Source organism: Anguilla rostrata, chromosome 4 (assembly GCF_018555375.3).
Source record: "Anguilla rostrata isolate EN2019 chromosome 4, ASM1855537v3, whole genome shotgun sequence".
In the NCBI taxonomy this organism is placed as follows: domain Eukaryota; kingdom Metazoa; phylum Chordata; class Actinopteri; order Anguilliformes; family Anguillidae; genus Anguilla; species Anguilla rostrata.
Genome location: NC_057936.1, coordinates 30,727,075 through 30,749,170, shown reverse-complemented (window position 1 = coordinate 30,749,170; position 22,096 = coordinate 30,727,075). Strand labels below are relative to the sequence as shown.

At 38.5% G+C, this 22,096-nt stretch overlaps 1 protein-coding gene across 3 annotated transcripts in view; it reads right to left on the bottom strand.

Annotated features, from left to right (window-relative positions):
- The window catches only part of dpyda.1 (dihydropyrimidine dehydrogenase a, tandem duplicate 1), a 181,974-nt gene that overhangs the window by 129,012 nt on the left and 30,866 nt on the right, over positions 1–22,096 (bottom strand). For all 3 annotated transcript variants that reach the window (XR_010329557.1, XR_010329558.1, XM_064332212.1), the window contains exons 2-3: positions 21,238–21,348; positions 13,743–13,825 (exon numbers count right to left, since the gene is read on the bottom strand). Coding sequence is in view for 1 of the 3 variants with exons in the window: in XM_064332212.1 (XP_064188282.1) it covers positions 13,743–13,825; positions 21,238–21,348 (194 nt within the window). In the remaining 2 variants the exon portion in view is untranslated. The remainder of the gene's footprint in view (positions 1–13,742; positions 13,826–21,237; positions 21,349–22,096) is intronic.

The window sequence follows — 22,096 nt, the reverse complement described above, 5'->3', positions numbered from 1 at the left end:
AAAACAGAATGCAGGCTCCTGTTAGTTTAAATAGCATCAAGATGCATTTTAAGGAGTCTGAACTCAAAGCCTATCTGAAGACTTCTTTTTTTATTCAAACAATGTTGGCCCCCCTCTTTTTCTGCCATTTTCTAAATGACAGCAATGCAGCCGTGCACCCCTGGCATCTGTGCTGCCATCTTGCAATATAACATCAAATCCATAGAGAAACAATAAGTGCAGTAACACAAGAGACTATATAATTCAATTAACATTATCACTTCTCTGGCAGGCTCAATATTTTACTGAATAAAATGATCACTACTCTAGCTAACTTGACTAACATTAGCCAGATAACATTTGCTGGTTGGTACACAGTTACAACAATGCTCCTAACATTTATTGAACGTGTAATATTAAAAATTTGGGGTCTTTGGGGAAATGATATTAAATGTTGTTACAGTGGGCACAAAGTACCAATGATGTGAAGCAAATCACCATTTGGACAGCTGCTGTATGTTTGGAACACCAGGCTACAAAGGAGTCGAGTAGCCACACAGCAATAAAAAAAGCTCTGCATTTCTTGTATACCCTCCTGATAATACATTCTTTCAATTTGTTGTGTGACTCTTTTGTAGAATTTCCACAATATGCTGAAGTAACTATCTCTTTTAGTTCATTTATTTCTATTATTTCTATCCAAAATAGACCCAGCGTCAGAAATGTGCAATTCAATAGAATACTCCAGATTTTCAAGAGGATTCGCAATTCAAATTATTGCTTTCACTCAGTTTAATTAATTTTCCCATAGAGTAATTCTTTGTCAGAACAATATATTTCATCCCAGTTCAGTAGACTAGGGGGGATATGGTCGTATTCTTGCCCTCATCCCCTGAAATGTACCCTTCAAACTATCCTGATTCCTCCAACATTAATATCAGCTTTGTGTAAACATAATCATAACCATCTGCGGATGAATAATGTTGCTACCTTCACCCTACCCCCCCAAAAAGTCCATGTGAATATAATGCTGACGGGCAAGCATAATTTAAATCTCTGCAGCTGTTTGATGATTCATCTTGTAACCTTAAGGATGTAGGCTGAATTCTAGGTGGGTTAAGCTGTTCTACCCTTGAGCAAGGTACCTGGCCTAAACTGCTTTAGTAACGTCTGGTAAACAAACAGCCATGTAAATAGATAATATATCCATCATAAACCATGTAATTCCTCCTGGATGACAGAATCCACTAAACCAGCAAGCAATGTAACAGCAATGTTCCACTGCAATACAGCCATATGAGAATTCTAAATACGTTACTGGTTCCGTATTAAAAATGACTGAAGTGGACATGACTTAAACCAGATTTTAGCCCTTTAGGGGTGCCATTAGGGGGCAAGGGAGTTAGGATGATTCCAAAGGCCCTCACAAAAATATTAGACCATAGGATTATCTGGGGTTGTGGGGCCCAATGTGAGATATTTTCATGGGGCCCAAAATCATAGGTGGCACCCCTGATGCTTGGTGATGACAATTTAGCTATGAAACCATTACAGTCATTATACACTTGATAAGTACAGCTGACACTTTATTTGATATGCCATCATCTGAAAAGGGAGTGAAAAATCAACCCTTAAACTATGTGATTACCTCGTGTTAGAATATGCTAAAACAGTACAAGAGTACAGCCAACTTTTACTTCTAGTGTTCCATATGGGTAAGCCAAGACATAAGATAGGGCACCATGGCATATGAATGGTTAACAATATGAAGATGGCAGAGTGAAAAAAGTACCAAAATATTTTAAAAGGGAAAAATCCTAAACTAATCTCTAGGGTTTTAAAATTCAATTTAATTTTGCCTTTTTGTCATCTTGAAACAAAAAATAAATAAATAAATCAAACCTCTCTTATTTTCCACTTTGTGATTGTGCATGACATGAATCTAATCTCATACTTCAAAAATCCTTTTTTAACGTGACACTCAAGAGAATTCCTCCTGGCTGCATCACTAAGTAATAAAAACAAGCCTGCTTTGTATTCCTTCTTCCCCCACCAATCTGAAGTATGCGTATTCTGTATTTCTTTGTGTTTTTCAAGCATTGGGATTCTCAATTCAGAATCGAACAAAGAAAAGACTGGTCAACGCTCTCATTCTTCTGATAAATTCACTATTTCTGATTTTTTTTAAATAATAGGTCATAAATTAATGGCAACAGGAAGTTAACCTACAGCCCTCTATACACCCTGCATAAGCAACACTGCCATGTCCTATTTCCACCTTGTTTCAAACCTCCTGTGGACTGAAAAACCTACTTCCTGAATGAAATAACATCCTGACCAAATAATGAATCGAACAGTGTCTACATTGGAATTAGCACATGGTGACATCCAAAGCACCTTCAAATTGAGATGAAGAAGAAGGCATTCAGCTTGTCGTGGAAATAATAAAGCAATACGCATTAGAAAAGGTTACAGGTTGTATTTTTTTCTGAATACAACGCATCCAAATTACCACATGCACACCAGGTTTATTTTTGGTAGCATCACAGGCAAATTAAAAAAAAAAATTATAATAAAAATAAATACCAGAGCAGGCATGCCGTACAAAATACAAAAAATACTGAAACATTGCTGTGACAGTTTCCAGCACATATTTAATGATGTCAGTGTAGATCTGGAGGCTCCAGCGGGGAATCAAAGCCAGGTGAACAGAGATTATGGTGTATTCAAGGGTTACCACAGGAACCGTCAGAGCTGTCAAAGCTGTCCTGTGGAGGTCTACAGAGGATCAGGTAGGAAAATCTAACAGCTGCACAGAATATGGACAAAGCGTTACCAAAGGGAGATGAGAGAGAAAGAGAGAGAAAGAGAGGGGGGGGGGGGGTTGTGTGCAAGTGTGTTTGTGTGTGAGTGGAGAAAGTGGGAGAACAAATGTTTTAGGCTTATTTTTCCAAATCAGTTTTCGTTATTTTTAGAGTAATTACGGGACAGTGCACAAACTGCATGGGAATGGCCTGTCCTTATGACACAGCCATCCTGCATTGATTCACATAAAGTGCAGGGACAAACAGAGGCCTCCTGCCCACTCAAACTGAGGCGGCCCTCAGATTTTTTTTTATTTTTGGCCTCTCTCGGATATAAAATGAATATTTTTTTTTTTTTAATGTGTCATTTCTAATAATCATTCATACATATTATGTATGAATGATGATCTCCAATATACAAGCCAAAAGTATTACTCAAAATCAGGCTGAACACACAGGCAAAACCCCCTTTCCCCCATGTTTCTTCTTCCTCCAGTCAGTTGGCATCAGGGATAATAATTGTGTGTGTGTATCTTACATTAATGAGACAGGGCTGCACCTTGACCCACAACTAACATTAGGACCAGATAGGAATGAGCGGCCATAACAACACCTTAAGATTGGAACAGCTTTGTTGGTACCCGATTTGCAGCGCACATTGAGGCAGTTCTAGAGTGGTGAGTGTGACTAGTCACTGTCTGTAAACATGCGAAATACATGCCCCTAGGTATCAGTGTGAGTGAATGGTGTGTGTGCCCTGTGATGGACTGGCGACCTGTCTAGGGAATATTCCTGCCTCTTGCCCAATGCATGCTGGGATAGTTAGCACACCCCACCATCCCGCGACCCTGACCAGCAATAAGTATGTCAGATAATGGATGAATTGATGGATGAACCCTTCCATATTTTGTTTGAGTTTGTGGCCCCTCAAAGGTTTTTGCAGGTGCACTACGCCTCTGGGGACAAACACCACACCATGGAAATGCGATGCAATAGGTGTATCCTTCCAAATCTCTTCACTTTTATTGAAAGGCAAAACATATATATATACATATATATCTTAAACTGTATCTGATAACATATAGGCCTAAAGGGAAGATTACTATTTTTACAATTGGTACATTTATAAAGAATGCAATCAAATGAATGCCAGATGTGAATTTGTTAGATATCATTCCTCCCTGCCTTTGAGAAGTTTGCGATTCTGGGCTTGAAAATATTCAGAGATTCGGTGGCTTAGCCCTTTTTCTCATCCAGTCCACTATTACTGATGTCTGGGGGGAGCGATGGGGGAGGGGTGGGGTGGGGGGGTGCTGCAGCAGCCCAAATGTGGAGAGACATTTCTTTTGGCCCCTTGCCACCACAAAACGTCCCAGAGACAGTAAAGCACTCTTCAGTACCCTTCTTGGGATGACTTTTGTGACCTTTCTGTTGCTGCTTCCCTCTTTTCCAAGCTTGGCAGCGAGGAGATTGAGAGTCTCTGCAGGTTTTGCAGAAGGGGAGGGGCAGGGGGAGGAGGAGTCGCCGCTTGTCTCAGAAAGCTCTGATTGTAGGCAGTGGAGCACCTCTCCATTATCACAACACTTTTCATTTTCATTTTGACTGTCATAGTATTAGAGCCAGCAATGTTTTCCATTTGCAGAAAGAAAAAAAAAAACCTTCTCGAAGCTGCTTTGTTGAAGAGCAGTCACTCATTTCATGCGATCGTGTTTATCTTGGTATTTCTATGGTTGTGCAAAGCACTTTGGCCTGCTTTTTTATGATGAAGTGTGATACACATGATGATGATGATTACGATTATTACTACTACTATTATTGCTTACATTTTTATGGAAGGCCACAGGATCCCATCGTATGGATTTTAATCACTATTAATGGGTTAACTTGACATTTTACATGTTTTGAATTGCACTCCACTATATACTAATGCCATCAGCTTTCTCACGCACACGCACACGCACACACACATGCACACACAAACACATACGCACACACACAAACACACACACACACACACATAAATATATATATATATATATATATACACACAGCGTGGAGATAGAAACAGGAATTTAATGGAATGGCAGCACTACATGGAAGCTGTATTTCTTCCTGTATCATGGGGAGTAAAGAGCTCAATTTGGGAGCAGTCAAAGGAAGGCACACAGTCATAATGACAGCTCTAGGGACCCTGTAGGAGGTGGCAGGGAGGTAAGGTGAAGAAGCCCCTTTTACAGGTGCAGCTGTCATCTTAATTGCAGCTCTTTTTTTGGCTAGCACTAATTTAACCAAGCTTCAGCACAGGCTGCCTGCTTCCCAAGATGACCTGGGGAAAAGTGCACTGTTCCATTCTTTGATCATCTTCACACATGATAAGCTTTAAAGAATGCACAAATGAATGTTTTTTTTTTTTAAATGACTAAACCAGGACAGGCTAAGAAAATAAATAATGTTAAATTAATTCAATAAAATAACTATACGTGTGCCTGTATCAGATGGCAAGTTTTTATTTGACATTGTAGTTTATAGAGCTTTGCTCTCAAGTTCCACACAGCAACAGAGATTTCCAATACAAAACGATCATAATAATTATCAACTGCAGAGGACAGCAGAGAGCAGCTCAGATTACAGATAGCATTAGATAAAGTCCTATGCAACCCTGCAAATGGCAATTCAGCCACACAAAGAAGAGGCAACACAGCCTGGCAGTCAGTGACAGAACATATCATGCGCAAATGCGGCAAAACAAAGATAACTGTGGGGAGACCTGATCGAACCAATGAAAGAACAACAGACGTACCAAAACCAAAGTGCAGGGCACTTGAGTGGTACACACATCTATCTCAAGTAAATTTTGATATTTTCTCCCCGCATTCTCCAAACAAAGGTGTGTTTACAGCCCCAGGTAGCATAAACGGTATCAATAAGTAATCAAATGAAAAGAAATGTCCTTACTTTTTTATGGACACCCACATTCAGCCTAAAAGGTAGGAAAGAAAATGTGTGTTTTCAAGCAGTTTCCAAATATCTTTCTCATTTTGTTTTGATCGCTTGTACAACACCTGCGTTTTGCCACTGCCTGCTGCACAAGAAACATAGCGTTATGCTGTACTTCCTGCATCGTGACAATGCAGGAACTGTAATGCTTAGCGGAAGCACACACACTAAAATGTGTGATGATTTTTGCTTGATAAATATTTTATTTTTTGTATGTTTGTCATCCTATATGTGTTTGAGATAAGTGGCGTGGTATAAGTGGAATGAAGCACTCCTAGCAGCGTGGTTCTCATTATGTATACACACTTCTGGGGTGGGAATGACACTCAGCGTTCAGCTTTGTGCCGCATTACCACCATACGCGTGCACATAAATCACGAGGAACATGGCTTGTCATGGTTTATTCCTTACACACACGTACACACACGCACACACATACACACATGCACACACACACACACGTACATACACACATGCACACTCACTCACACACACACACACACACACACACACATATACACACGCACGCACATCATTATGGTCATTATGGTTTGAAAAAAAACATTAATGTCTATAAGGTAAAAAACCATAATATTCTCCTATAATATCCTTCGAGTAGACACCATTCTACAGGGAAGGTTACAGTCTTGACAATTTAAGTATGAAGTGGGGGAAACAGATAATGTCCATAGATGGAGCATTAATAAAGGTCATTCAAGTACGTACCAATGCCTAGATGTGGGAATTCAATCGGACGGCACATTGCTATTCACCGTGGCACAAGGTGCTCCCAGGTCAGTGCCTCTCCAGCGAGTTCATCACTCATCTTAGAGAAATACTCTGAACGCTGACAGCAGTAGTAGGAGCAGTTTACAATGGCGGGGGGAGAAAGATAACGGCTTGTAGACACATTCGAGGTCCGCAAGCTTTTCATGTGGCCGATGGCAGCCGTCCGTCACCGGAGGGCCCGGCGGCGTCTGTGCCGCGGTCCTGTCGGCGCCGTCCTGCCTCGGGTTGATCAGGAGGGGCGCGGGCGCGCAAAGTGTGTCTCTCCGTGGCACAGGGGCATGTGACGGCATGCATTAGCGGCCCCCGCCGCCGCTAATGGGACCAGATTGATGACCTTTCTTTTAAGGCCCCCGCACTGTCGGGCTACACGGACGCCTGCCCCCCTCTGCCCTCCTCCAGCTGGGGTCAGCGCTTCTCCCCAAGCCAATGATGAAACATTCATTTTCACACAGTTCAATTTTGCCCAGTGTTTGCTGATGATGAGCAACATGAAAGGGAAAGGGCCGTGACGCTCACAATGCCAACAGGTGCTCTCTCTCTCCACAGCACTGAATAACAAACAGACAAACCTGGCAAGAAAGACATCTTGACTATATCCCGGCTATAAAATATGTGAACACTACTACAGGACCTCTCTCGGTTTAGTGCGCCCACCACTTTTCTGGAGTAGGAATACCTCATGCGTGCACATACACATACACATACACACATGCACACACACACAGCAACCTGGAGTGCACAGCAATTATGGGTAAGTAATATGGTTAATAATGAACTCTAGATGGAATCTATTATACTATTAACAGAACAGATTTGATTACAGGACTTTTTCCCCCCATCAACACCAGGTTACAACATGTATTGACTGTCACGGTAACAAAACAACACGAGGCTGATTATTCTTGGATTCAACACCTCTGTATGAGCAACATCACCACAGAATGCAAGTAGCATCCCTGAGAGAGAGACAGAGACAAACCACACAAGAATCCCTCTCTCCTTGTGAAAAACGACTAATGTTTCACGCTCATTTATAAATGGGTTTTAAAGTTCAGAACCCAGGTTTTTAATATTAGGCAGCTCTCAGGCCAGTAGCTGTGATGAAAAAAGCGCTACGGTCTGCTCATTCATTCCCATTGAATCTTATCACATAGATAGGCACGGAGTTATACCGAGAACAAATCAGCGGCTCTAAAGCGCTCTGGCAAAATGTCATACGTGTCTATTGATTTCTGGTGAATTTTTCTACCACTCTTCTTTGAAACCCATCAGCCCCTTTGTCATAAAAACATGCTCTATTAAAATTATTTTTTGGTTTCGAATACTGCAAACAAACACGTGATAGCTCCCTCAAACACAAATTAGATTTTTATTGAGATCATATAAAAGAATTATAATTCTGCATTTTTTTACAGTTTTTTACAATCGCTAACATCCTTTTGTCCAATCTGTAGTCACATTTTCAAAACTCTGAACACAATTAGCACAACATCCGTCTGTTGTGGACCATACCATTAACACAATTCATGTTGTTTTCACAGAATATGCAGCCAATTAACACGTTTCTAAAATGCTTAAAGTTTCTTTACATACATGCTTACCCAATACCAAAATTATGGACCTTTCTTGTCTTGTTTACAAATGCTTGCACACAGCATGCCAGAAATGAAAACCTAATGTTCAAAACCTTAAATATAGTATAAAGCCTCTACTTCTGCAACAACAGTGGCTCAGAAGCTATATTGAAACAGCTGATAAGCATTTTTGAATGAACAGATCATTGAAACATTGAGAAATAGCTGATTTACTGTAATTGTGTATTTTATTTTTACACATTTGGAAACCAAAGGCCATGTATGTTGGATTTTTTGTTGATCACTGGCAGCAATTTCATGTTGCTAATAAAGCTTTTACTGCAGCAATTATGTCACTTACTATTTTTCTCTACTACATTCTATAAAGTAAAGATGACTCGTTCACTTTTATAGATAGTATGTTGCAAAAAATGCACACATTTGACACTCAACCAAAAAATGTAGAGTGGTTCACAAAGGAAACTGAATTATAAAAAACAATGGATTTCATGCTGTCTATTGTATGCAGGTAGAACTGAAACATGAAAATTAATGCAGTTTTTGTAATGTGCCAACTGTTACTATTTTGAAAGTTGTGCTATGATTGACTAGATGTTCCTCTTGGATAGAAAACATGCGCTAGTGTTTTGACATTTTGATTTGATATTGAGTCGGGTTTGCCGTGTTTTGATAGAGTTAGTGTATGTAGAGAAAGTTGTTTTGCATTTTGAAATGTATAGTTGGTATTTAATGAACAAAATGTGGTTTTGAGCAGAAAATTAACTATTTGGCTGATTGTGTGATGTAGGTGTGTTGCTGTGTTAAGAGTTTAGAAAAAGTATCTTAAAGTAATAATCTTGAAGATTTTCATTAAAATAAATTTCTGTTAAGTCACTATCTATCACTTAATTAATTAGGTAACACATTGGTGATTGAGCCTATTATTATATTAATTTATATTATTATTATTATTATAATTTATGATTAAAGAACTGGGTGTCTGTGGCGACATTCCCGGGAAAAAATCACAAGCGGCGCATAGATAGTGACACGTTTTCCATCACCCATCAGTGGTTGGTCCGCCAGAGAGGGTAGGCGGAGCTAACGCAACAGGCTTGCTCTTCAACTCACTTGTGTGTGAGCGGCGTACAGTTTTTTCCGGTGTCTGCTAGCATTAAAGCTGGGGGGGTTATGGAACCCTAATAAGTTTTTGTGTAATAACAATTAGAAAAAACGCTAGCTACCGACCGGTACCGACCAGTACCGACCTCGCAAACTGTCTCTCGAATGCAATGCTACCTTGTTGCAGCGTTGCAATGTAGCTAACTAAAGGCCAGTTCAGATCAATGATTTGCAACGAGACTGGATGCAACTTGCAAAATTCCAAGAGGTCTGATTGTAAACGTTCTAAAACTGCACTTGGCGATTTGACATGGTGGGTCTTTTGAGACCCTAGGCAACGGCTTCAGAGGCTCTGCAACTAACCAGTTCACACCGCTGCAATTTTCTCTGCAACATTCTAAAACCGTTTAGTCTCGTTGCGAATCATTGATCTTAACTGGCCTTAACGTTACCGTTATTTACATCGCCATCAAGTTCATCAATATATAAGCCGGGGTATAGGTAGAGCAGAGCCGGGTCTGATTTCTGCGTAAAGATGTCAAGCCGGAGAAAACTAAATGAAAGAATACGGCAGTATGGATTAGCGTTGTTATTATTTTATTACGCTTCCTCATATGTTCCTTCAGCCTTGATGCCCTTTTTTGATGAAATCTCCTTTGTTTTTGTTTTATTCTTCTTATTCTGATTGCTAATTTATCACCCAGCTCAGCTTTATTCTCGAACAGTTTAGCTAGCAAAACCAGAAACAAGGCAGTTGTTTCAAAAATATCACACAACAATCATTCACGATGATGATGCACGAGATACATAATTGCACGAGCCACAGCGAATCCCGTGAATTCTTCTCTGCAGTGTAAAGATGTTCATACCAAGCAAAAGGTGGATAAAGAACGTTTGTGGAAATTGATCATCACTAATTCTACCCCAGGTCTGCTACAGCATTTTAACCCGGCATGGCAGTGTAAAGACAGCTTAAGTTAGCCTAATGTTAGACAATGAATGAGTATGTACATAACCTTACTTGTATAACAACCATTTTTTATTCAGTAAATAATAAGCGTAATAGTTGGCGAGGCCCAGGTGCCAACTGACTGACGTCACACAGGCGACACTGGTTGGATCCGGTTGGATCTATGGGAAGTGAGGTCCAAAAACACACCTGCAATTACCGCTTCTCGCCATTGGTACCACCAAAGAGAACGAAACTGAAATGTTCGAGATTGTAACTTTAAGTATAGGTAAACGCTTGTTAGCAATTGTAAAAAACTGTAATAAAGGAATACTTAATTACTACTGCAAATACATTTGAAATTTTAAAACAAACAATAATCAGTTAAATTATCCATCGTTTCGTTCATTAAGAACTATTCACTCTATCCAAGTTGTGTTTACTGACACACATTAATTGCATTTATTGTGACACATATCTTTCTTATATAAATTTAGCTTGTTTTTTCTATTGGTTTGTGTCTACTATTATCATGAGTTATTTCCAACAGAATAGCAGAATGACCAGCACAGCTGATTAAGTATGACATGTGCCAGAACATCATTTAGCGATGAGCCATGCATATCCATGAAGTATTAATCTCAATTTATGCTCCTACATCTGCCCTGTGGAGGAAGGTCTATCGATATTCATTTTGACATTCTGATTCATTTTCATTCATACTGATTCTCAAAGAGACAGTAATACTGTTAAGCTATTTTTATTTAATAAAAATCAGTGGAATCACACATTTTAAATCTGAATCCTATAACTTAAATTCTCAAAATATAAATGAAAATGTGAAGACCGCCAGGAAATGAAGAGGTATCTTAGTGACTCTGCACCCTGCCACTGCTCACTTCCTGTATATTCTGTATACATCCTCCCTCCATACAAGTGAATGTAGCTCCAATTGACAGAGTGCACTTGCAGGGCACATAAGGAATAAATGTGCACACCCTGGTTTGATGATGTCTGATAAAATGTAATCAAACTATGATTTACTTTCATCTGTATCAAAAGTATAATTTTACACAAACAACATTTAGTATGTGTTCATCAGCCTACCATTGTTCCCTTTTCACTGAAACTTTTATCAGCCATGACTTATAATTAACCACCAAGCTCTTTTCACAGAGACCAGGTAAAAAAGAATTCTAACATCAGAAACATTTGCCTGAGATGGAGACAATAAAATAAATGAAGGAACTATTTGTATAGAATCTTTCAACTGGAAATGATGTCAAAAGCCAGTGTGACTGTGGTTCTGACAGATGACATCTACACTGAAAAGCCATATGATGTGAGATTAGAAAGTTTAGAAAAAAAGAAAATTAAAATGACATCAATTTGATTTTTTCTTTAAAAAGGTACCATTAGGAAGCACATTTAAAAAGCATGTATTTGACCTTCGGCCCAATTATCTGAAAAGCATATTGGGTGCAAAGCTTGATTGCAGAGGGAGGGAACAATCTCCTTTCTGTGGTAGTTCTAATGCTCTGTCCAAGCCTCCCTTTACTCACATGGCCTGAAGAAAGACAGGACTTTCACCACACAAGAAACAACATGGCTGAAACACAACATACAGGCCTGCCACCTGACACCATATAAAAGGCAAGGTCTAATTTAATAGAAATGTATTCAGAAATATGTTCCGATTCAGTATTGAATAGAAGTTGTGTTTGTTAGTGAGGATTATTCATCTGGAGCCTCCTGTCTGGCTCGAGATGAATAATGAAGCTAGATGTCAGAGCTCAACTATTCCACCGCTCCTGAGGACCAGACCACAGACGCTTCTACTTTCTTATGATCATTTGCAGATAAAGGCTTCCAGTTTAGACTTTGATGTCCTACATTAATAGCTTTTAGAAAACCTGAATCTTTCATCAAATTTGTTCCGGATCTCAGTGGGGGGTCGATTAAAAAGGAATTAAAATCAGTTGAATGTTAATGAAAGTGGCTCTCCGCTTTGTGCGGGTGGTGGCGTGTGCATGTGATTTTTTTTTTCTTTTCTTTTCCCTCTCTGTAAAGAAATGTTTGAGCTCCGTCAAAATTCCAGCCACGACATGTTATGAAAATGACTATGTATAAGCCTGTGTTCATAATTCTGGCAAACAACAGACAATTCTTCAAAAAGTTTTCAATTAATTACTATTCTGATTAAGTTTGTCTCTCCCGGGTGATATATTTATCTCAGAGCTGTTTCAATTTCATTTGGAATTGTTTCATTTACATGCAGTTCACAGTAATCCTACTCTATCATTTTTAATGAAGCTAAGGAGATTAAGCAAGATTGTGCCATAACAGCTATTGCTTAACTCTGTGTTTCAGCTAATAACGAAACTGTATGAAACCCTTTGCTCTATGGATCATCTATTATAAAAGGAAAAACAATTCACATCATGTATCATACATAGTCTCATGACAGCATACCAGATCCAGCATGCATGTAATGCTTGTAAAATGCATTACTGCATTTTTTAATAGCATACAGCACAAAAATATGAGAATACTTTTCAATAATTACCACTCCGGTCACTCAGGTACTATAAATTAAGCACTTTGGGTAACACACTATTCAGGCTTTTCAGGATACCATACTGAATTTCGAACTGAGGATGCTCAGTAGACAAGGATGGCTAATTAATGGTATACTTCCCACTCATTTTTTCACAATCCTATATCTGAAATAAATTATGCCTTTAGATTTAAATCCACAACCCTTTCTACAGATAAAAAAATTTGAATAATCCATCATCATGCCAGACAAAAAATGTATGTTACCTCAATGCTCTGTCACGTTGGTGCTGTGTTTCTAGGTTTCCTTAAAAATAAACACGTCTTCTGAACTACGAAACCTTAAAGGGACTTAAAGGAACCATTTCCAAAGAAAGACAGTCTCAAGAAAAAAAACTTGAACTAAACAACACCAACTGCTTTAGTCAACTGCTGATGAATCTACTCCCACAGTAGGACATTTTCCCATTAGGAAGATACAAATTGCAGGTTATTTTATGCTCATAAAACAGCATTGCTTGAAATCCAGCACGCAGAATTGTGTGATCCATTTGTAATAGGGGACCCCTTGTCCCAAAAACATGACATGCCCTTATATATACATATTATTAATTACACGGTTAAGCACCACCAATTATTAAACAGTTGTTTCCAATAAACAAAAACAAACAGCACAACCATAAGGAGTGTGCCCACGAGCCACACATCTCAAATCATTTCAATATCTTCCTGGGATGCCCCAAAGTATTTCCGTACAGCAAATTAAACATTGACGTGTTTCACTGTGTAGAGAGTCCCCAAAGCCTCAGAACCCCCTGTCAGGCCCCAAGGGACACTTCTCTGCTGACAAATTAATACCACTGAGAGGAAAGCTGAATGGTGACAATAAACTCATTTGTTCCCCCAATAATAAAGAATGACTTTTTTTTCTTTGCCACATCTGTGACTGTTGCCATGGTGACCTGGCCTTACCTCATTGCTTCTCGAAGTGCTCCGCGCTCACTCAGAGTCGTGTGTTTGATGTCATCAAAATTGTTCTCCAGCTTCACGCAGCTCTGCCATAAACAAAATGAAACAAAGGGGAAGAGAGAGAGAGATGAAGAAAGCAAAAAAAAAATTGTTTAGCTCTGCAGCATTTCACTGATCAGGAAAATTATTCGGTTCTCTTAAACCCAAAACCGCAGCGAACGGGCCTTTCTTTTTTCTTTCCTTTTTTTTTCTAAATCATCATGCAAATGACATGCTATCCTTTTAGACAGCGTTTGATTAAGCAAAATTGACACTGTGAACTTGTGGGCTAAACAAAAGCCCCTCCTTCATCCAACATGCAGTTGTCATGGCAACTCTCTTATCAATTCCACAACCCTGGGGATAAGTGTCTGTTCGGACAGAACTCTGCTGTTATTGACACGCTCACAATTAATGCGGCAGGCCTTTCTGCCCTCTGCTCGCCACACAAACAGCACGTCCTCACGTGTACGAAATCTCAAGCTGCACTAAACAAACCCCCCCTTATCAAGGCAGGTTCAATGACCACCAATGGCAGGAGCAGAGTTTGTAATCCCTGCCACATTTGAGAGGACGGAACGGGGCTTATTATCTTAAATGGCTGTGACTGAAAACCACCATGAACTTCAAAACTGCCCTAAACCACAGCGTTACGCAAAAGAAATGACAAGGGGCCAAAGGTCTGTATCCATTGCGTCAAATGAACTGTGAACTGTACATTACCCCAGCATACTATGTTACTCTTCCAACTGTACAATATTTAAACCACATTTCTCTATTTGTTTGTGTAACATGGCAATGGTTATAAACATTACAATATTGCCATAGGAAGATGCGCTGTTGAAATCCCTTGCTTGTACCTTTAAGGCATATCTATTAAAACTACAGCAGCATTACACCAAGTACATAAGAGCTTCATACATAAAATATGTGAAACTAATATAATACTGGAAGGGAAGTGATGTTATCCATATAGAGACTGTTTATCCCCTAAAGTGTTTTTGCTAGAAGCATTGAAGAACATTCATTCTGTTGTATTCAATGCACAAAAAAAAGACAGAGCAGCTCACATTTTATTTTTAATAATAGGGAAAGCACAGATTCTTACTGACACCTAATTTACATGATTGCAGCCAAAGTGCAAGTCAGTGATTTTTAAATTGAATTCTGCTAACATTCTATATGGAATGCTTGGGTAGTGTGAACAAATGTTTTGTTTTTTATTGCTGAAACAATAAAAACAATGATATGGAAATTGATAATTATTGCACTGGTTGAGCTCAGGGGTTACAAAGAATTACTGCATGTCAGAGAAAAGCCAATACATTTCAAAGATGATTTGTGTTCAAGGTCGAGCACTTCTTTCGGTTGGGGAGAGAGGCACGCGTTTACACAGCCCAACTTGTTTTAAGAAATATTCACAGAGAAAGAAGGAACATGATGAATGTACTGTTGGAGGCCCTGAAAGGCAAGTGCTTACTGTAATACGTGCAAAGCTTTCCTTCTCCAAAGGTCAACCATCTGACATCTCACAGTCTGGCACTTAAAATGATTTTAAACACAGGCAAACCACTGTAAGCACCTTAATATTAATGAATCAATATTAACAAAGTGGCAATTTTGTTAAAATCATAATGGATCATACTTCCCTGTTTGACCTGCCAAAGCTACAGTACCAGTGTTAAACTCAACTGCCAGTACAGCTAAACTATTGTAAGTGGGAGTATGATATTGTCGCTTTCTTGCCATGAAATAAAAAAGTAGAGTTGATGGCAAGATGCCCATCAGCACATTGGCAGGCCATATCTACAGCTGTGACCTTGTAAACATTTCTCAATCTCTGGTAACATTGTCAAGAAGATGAGGGATACATTATTCCCTGGTAATCTCAACAATCTTGTCTGTCTGAGCAACCGGACTGTTTTTGAAAGATCATACCTCAACATTTAGACTGTGAATTAATCTTGTATTGGATGTTGCAATACTTAAATAAGGGCAATCCTGTTCTGTGTTGCTTTCAGAAATATACAGCATGCGAGATTGTTTAAATAAATGCGGTAAGAAAAATTGGTGGACATATTGAAAATGTCCCTCAACCAGGTTCTTTCACATTTTTTTTTACAAGAGTACATTCACAATTGAGTTTTAATGCTTACACCTATTTTCTCCCATTCTCTAAGCTTAATTTATCTTGTCTTTTGTTTATTTAGTTGAATTCATCAATTTGATTAGTTCAGTTTTGGTGCAGAGGATTAGGGTCAGTGTAAACTATAATGAATCATAGTTACTACAAATGTTGAATTTTAAGCATGTTTTTCAAACTATAGGACAAAATCGTATCACTATACCCGACTACACCCTTCATTAATGTGAAACATGAGACATAATAGAAAAAATGGTTTATTCATTATATAGGTTTATCTATTTCCATTTCAAATGTGTGTGGTTAACATATAGTCAGTGGTTTGGCTCTGTGCTGTTTCCTTTGAATGTGCGATAAGAGTTAAAGGGATCCTCTCCCATTTCCCTCATTACACGTTTACAAAAATGAATGCACTTCACCTGACACACATAACTGACTTAAGATAATCTGATTAATGAAACCCCATGACAGACTGAAAGTCTCTGTTTTTACATGAAACCACTCAGGATATTAGTCTATTCGGTTAAACACACTTAGCTGACTAGGCAGAAAACATACTTTTCGTATATCCTATTGTACGTTAAGAGGCATGTTAAAATGCTTGGAGAGCGGATTTATTTGTATTAAGCTTCACCATAATTAATTTTATCGCCCCTCTAAAGGCCTTGTGGGAGGATGTGCCTCTGGTGTAATCCATACATCCCCGTCCTAATGCTAATGCTGTCACAGTTTGCCCTGCACTAATGATGGGAACGAAAGGGACAGCTGAAGTTATGGAAAATCCATGTTCAAGCTGACAAAAGCAATCCCACGTCTCCCTCTTTTACATGCACCAGTAAAACCTCCTCAGACCTCCAATCACTACCCAATCCATGTCATGTTGAAATTACACTTCATCTTCATTATGTAATAATAATAATAATAATAATAATAATAATAATACATTGTGCTCCATAATGTTTGACAAAAACATTTTTTCTTGATTTGGCTCTCAATTTCATAATTTTACATTTGTAATAAAACAATATATAGGTGGTTAAAATACAGATTTGCAGGTCATATATATATATATATATATATATATATATATATATATATAGGCATCACATGTATAAATTACAGGCCTTTTTATATATAGCCCCCCATTTCAGGGCACTATAATAACACATAATGCATCCCTGGCATGAGCTCATAATGCATCTCTGACATGAGCAGTAGTTAGGGAGAAGCTGTACCCCTGTTTGTTAGGCAAGCACCAAGGTCTTGAATTTCATGCCGGTGTAATACGTAGCTGTTGAAGAGATGAGGAATTGTGAGATATTGGCTTATTTGGGGAGGGAGACCCTGTAGAGCAGCCATTACCTTTGACTGGGAAAGGAGAATCAACTGAGGCGTTAAAATGCACTTCCAGTACAACTGCCAATGCTTCAAAATTAAAGCTAACTAAACATATTATTAAATACATGATTTATTAATAAGGTTAGCTGCTGGTCATGAAGAAAATTGGCTGAAGTCACAGAGCAGTCACGGCAAATTTGAAAATCACAAAAAACTGGAAAAATTGGAAGAAATCAGGTGTTTAAAAAAAACATTTATTAAATGTATCTGTATACATTGTTGCACTTAGTTTCTCCCAGGATTTGGCAATATCATTAAATTGCATATGCATATACAAATAACATTCAATCATTCAAAACTGCCAAAAAAAATCACAGAAAGGTCAAAAAACGGAAGACATCACGGAAATGACTAAAAACCGGCGAAATTCACCTAACTGCCAAAATAAATGACAATTATCATGGAATCCATGAACCCCGTGACTTCCGTGACAAACAAGCAGCCTTAATTATTACCACTACCATGCACTTGCTTCTATATTATACGTATGGACTTGGCTCAGAATCATCTGTGTAAACTCTTTCAAGGGTGAAATCCCTGATAAACCAATTCTGGCCACTTTATTTTAACATCTTAATATTTTAGAATGAGAGGCAATCCCCACTTCCACAAAATGCAAATCGTGAAATGAGCAATCTGTCTTTACATTACTGGGGTAATACAGGCATGATTCATTTACTTTTATCTCAAAATGATTGAGTGAAACATTTGTTCCTCATTTTACCCAATCAATTTCTCTTCAGTGGTGACACATAAACCTGGCAGACCGATTAATGTTGTCTCATCCATAACATTCAATGGCAAGAAAATTATTTTACACGCTGAGTTGAAAGTGCAATATCCTTTCCAGGTACAGCCTAGTCCTAACCTTTGTGTTTTAAACTTCAGCTGTTCCCGAACATAAATGTCATGCAAACAATGTACATGAAATAAATTATTCAAACACTGTCAGGTGAATTCAATCAATATTCACAAACCACACACACACACACACACATATATATATATATATGCAGACGAGTGACAAATTATGAGACAAAATCGGGAAAAAATGAGAAAGATAATGAATGCAGATGCTTCCATACAAATGGACTGCATGATGCAATTAAACAAATAACGTCCTATCATGATCTGTATAAAAATACTGAGCAGACCCAGTTGACCTTGATTTTGGATTATGATGGAAAGAGGAAAAGATATACGTGACTTTAAAAGAGGGTTCAGTATTGGAGCATGGATGGCAGGAGCTTCAGTCACAGAGCTCAACTGACTGGTGTTTCAATAGGAACAGTGACCAAAGTGACATCTGCATTTAGATCTATGGGAAGTTCAGTAGATCAGTAAATAGGGTCTGAAACTGTGGATGAAAGAGCACATTTGATGACCATGATCTCGTGCATTAGTGCGATATGTAAGGAAAACCAGAACAGCAACTCTTCCTCAGGTGACTAAGAATGTCAATGCAGGTTGTGAACAGAGTGTGTCAGCAAGAACAGTCCATTTACAACTACGTAGAGAGGGATATAATATGAGGGTTGCAGTGCATAAACCCCTCATTACAAAGAAAAATGCACATTTGAGAGTTCAGTGGAGCAAAACCCATAGGCATTGGTCTACAGAGATGTGGTGGAAAAAATTGATCTGATCAGATGAATCATCCTTCACCATATTCTCAACAAGTGGGCAAGGGCATGTGTGGTAGTGTGGGACGGAGTGTGGCACAGTGGGTAAGGAACTGCGCTTGTAACCGAAAGGTCGTAGGTTCGAATCCCGGGTAAGGACACTGCCGTTGTACCCTTGAGCAAGGTACTTAACCTGCATTGCTTCAGTATATATCCAGCTGTATAAATGGATACAATGTAAAGTGCTAAGTAAAAGTTGTGTAAGTCGCTCTGGATAAGAGCGTCTGCTAAATGCCTATAATGTAAAAAATGTAATGTAATGGTATACACCAAAGAACGGTACAGCCCTGAATGCTTGACCCCCTACGGTGAGGGGGTCAGGTGACTATTATACTGTGGGGTCATTTTCCTGGCATAGCTTGGGTCCACTTGGAGGGAAGGGCTACTGCAAAGGGCATCAGTGACTACTGTCTGCAGAAGCCTTCATGAGCAAAAGGCCAAAAGGAATCACCCCAGAATCCCAAGACCCTTTAATAGAATCTGAGAATCTGAACTTTAACCACATGTTAATTGTATTATTGAAAATATAAAATTGTGGAGTGCAGATAAAATAGAAAAAAGAAATAATGGGTGGAAGAAGCCATATAAATATAACTGTACTTTCTCAAATTAAGTACTGCACACTTAACAATTAACACATGATCTGATACTTAGTTAAATTCCTTGATAAACTCATGAATGACAGCTGAAGTTCTTGTTTACCCATGAGGAACATTTCACTGTGGCCTCTCAGCATATGAATAAACTCTTATTTGTTTATTCAGCTAATTAGCTAAATGAGCCAGGGTAACTGATGGAAATAAAAACCTTAATACACACTAAAAATGCCCCAGGATTTCTCCTGCCCAAGTATTAAGAAAGTCTGACTCAGAGTACACTCAGGTCCATTCTTTCCATTTGACTGAAATCTGTTTTCCTGAAGGAGGTCATCATCAAAGGACATGTCATGAAATGAGGCTAGAACTGGCTGTATTCAGGGCAAAACAATCATATTATAACATTGTTCTTTAAATGTCATATTTTCCAACAATAAAGGCCAGAGGCAAAAGCGATTCCTTCCACCTGCCATGACATGGACTAGACTGGGTCAGACTAGCCTATCTGAGCACAGTTCGTCCCTACAAAGCTATGGGCTAGCTACCACTGTAGCATATATTCATATACATTTTGCTCCCTGGGTAAGTTAACAACCTAAACTTTTAAATGATAACGATAAAATGAATTTCTTTGTACAATTTTGAGACAAAAGGTATTTTCAAGTTTCACAATATAACTCAGCATAAGATAGCTGGTCACACTTCTTCAGACCTACATATTAAGTGTGATATGGAAAACATGATGTTACAGTAAATGTAGAGTTACAAGAGACCAATAACGAAAAATATGATTATTGGAATCAATCTCTCTGGGCATATGTAGGAAAAGACACTTGGACGGAAATTGTCAAGTTGGATGTTTTTTTTTTAATCTTCAAAAAACATCAAACTTAGGCAGCACTATACTATCAATTTAAAAATAATTTCAAGACTGCAGACACTGACTGATTATTGGACGGAACTGCAAGCAAATGTGCACAATAAGCACAAGTTACACAAGTGCTCCAAGTAGACTGAAATGTGTGCTTAGGAAAGGAATCCCAGGGCACTGTGGTTATAGGGGATAAGAGCTGCATGTTAAGTTCTGTGTAAATTGCTTTATGTGATGAGCCTAATTCTTAATATAAGTCCTGAAACCTCCAACGCAGATTGTGATAAATTAGGCATATATACTTAAGACTAGTATAGTCAGTAGGGAGTAGATAATCACACCCCCAAACACTTCCATCTTGTTTTGTGGCTCCATCAAATTAACTGGAATCTCAGCTGTCTTAAGAACAGATGAGGCATTGCAAACACTTGCCAAGAAAAAAAAAAAAAACCCTTAAGTTGCAGTCTAGTCTTGGGAGATATTTCAGATACATAGGCAATATGTACATGGAATCCCAATACAATCCATCACACATACACATGTGCGAGTGACGCCAGAGGCAAACAAAACAAATAAAACCTCAAATAAACTCTCCTGATTGTGCAGTATGAGAACAGCTAGCTTTGTGCAAATTAAGGGACCAGCGTGTGGTCCCTTACCTTCAAATAAATTATTATTTGCCCAGCGGATTTGGTCAGTCTTATGTTTTGAGAGACACATGTATATGCTGAGACAGGGTTCAAAACTGATGGCCCAAACTGACACTCACATCGCAGCTTTTCTCCGGGTTTCGTTTCCAGTGCTTCTTCTCTTTTTGCTTCAAAGTTGTCGAATAGATCGTAGCGTGGTTCTTCACCCTAGGGTTCAAAGCCAGGATGCTCTGCAGAAATAGAAACACAATTCAAATGAATATCCTTAGTACTGCAGAGGTTTAAATATAGGTTGGTTTAACTTCATCTTAACAAATAAAAAGACATACAGACCTTTTTTTTTTTCTGATATTGCCATGCTTGCCCATTAATACTTCCAGAAACCCAAGAAGACAAACCAGGGCTCTATGCTAACATTTTTTCCAATGAGCACATGAGCTCTAAAGTTGGAAAATTTAGGGGCATACTAATGCATCACAATTAGTAGATGTGCTCTTAAATTATTTCTCAGCACACAATTTTCAGGAGCAAATGATCCTAAAATTGGAGCATCGTAGAGCCCTGAATACTACGTAAACAGATCAAAGCTAGTTCACAGTTCATAATTCAAACTAAATGTAAATAAGTGGTAAGGGAATACATTTTCTTATATGTTTATAGTTTCTAGTATGTATGTTTATAATTTTTTCAATATGTCTCTCTTCTCCTGTTTTACTCTTTGGTTCTGTATAATCTCCATTTATTTTTGTGAAGTACTGCAGCTTGCTTATGGTATATCCATTTTTGACTCCATATCCACAGTTTCTTTCTACTGGCACAGTTTCATTGTATCACTTGTTTTCCACCTGTTGCAAATAATAAACAGGAAATACAGAAGTCATGCACATCACCTAGTGGAAGTAAATTCGGTGGTTAGGTTTTTGTTTCAGTTACTAACAGCATTTTATGCAGCAGATTTAAAAACCATTTTAAATTACT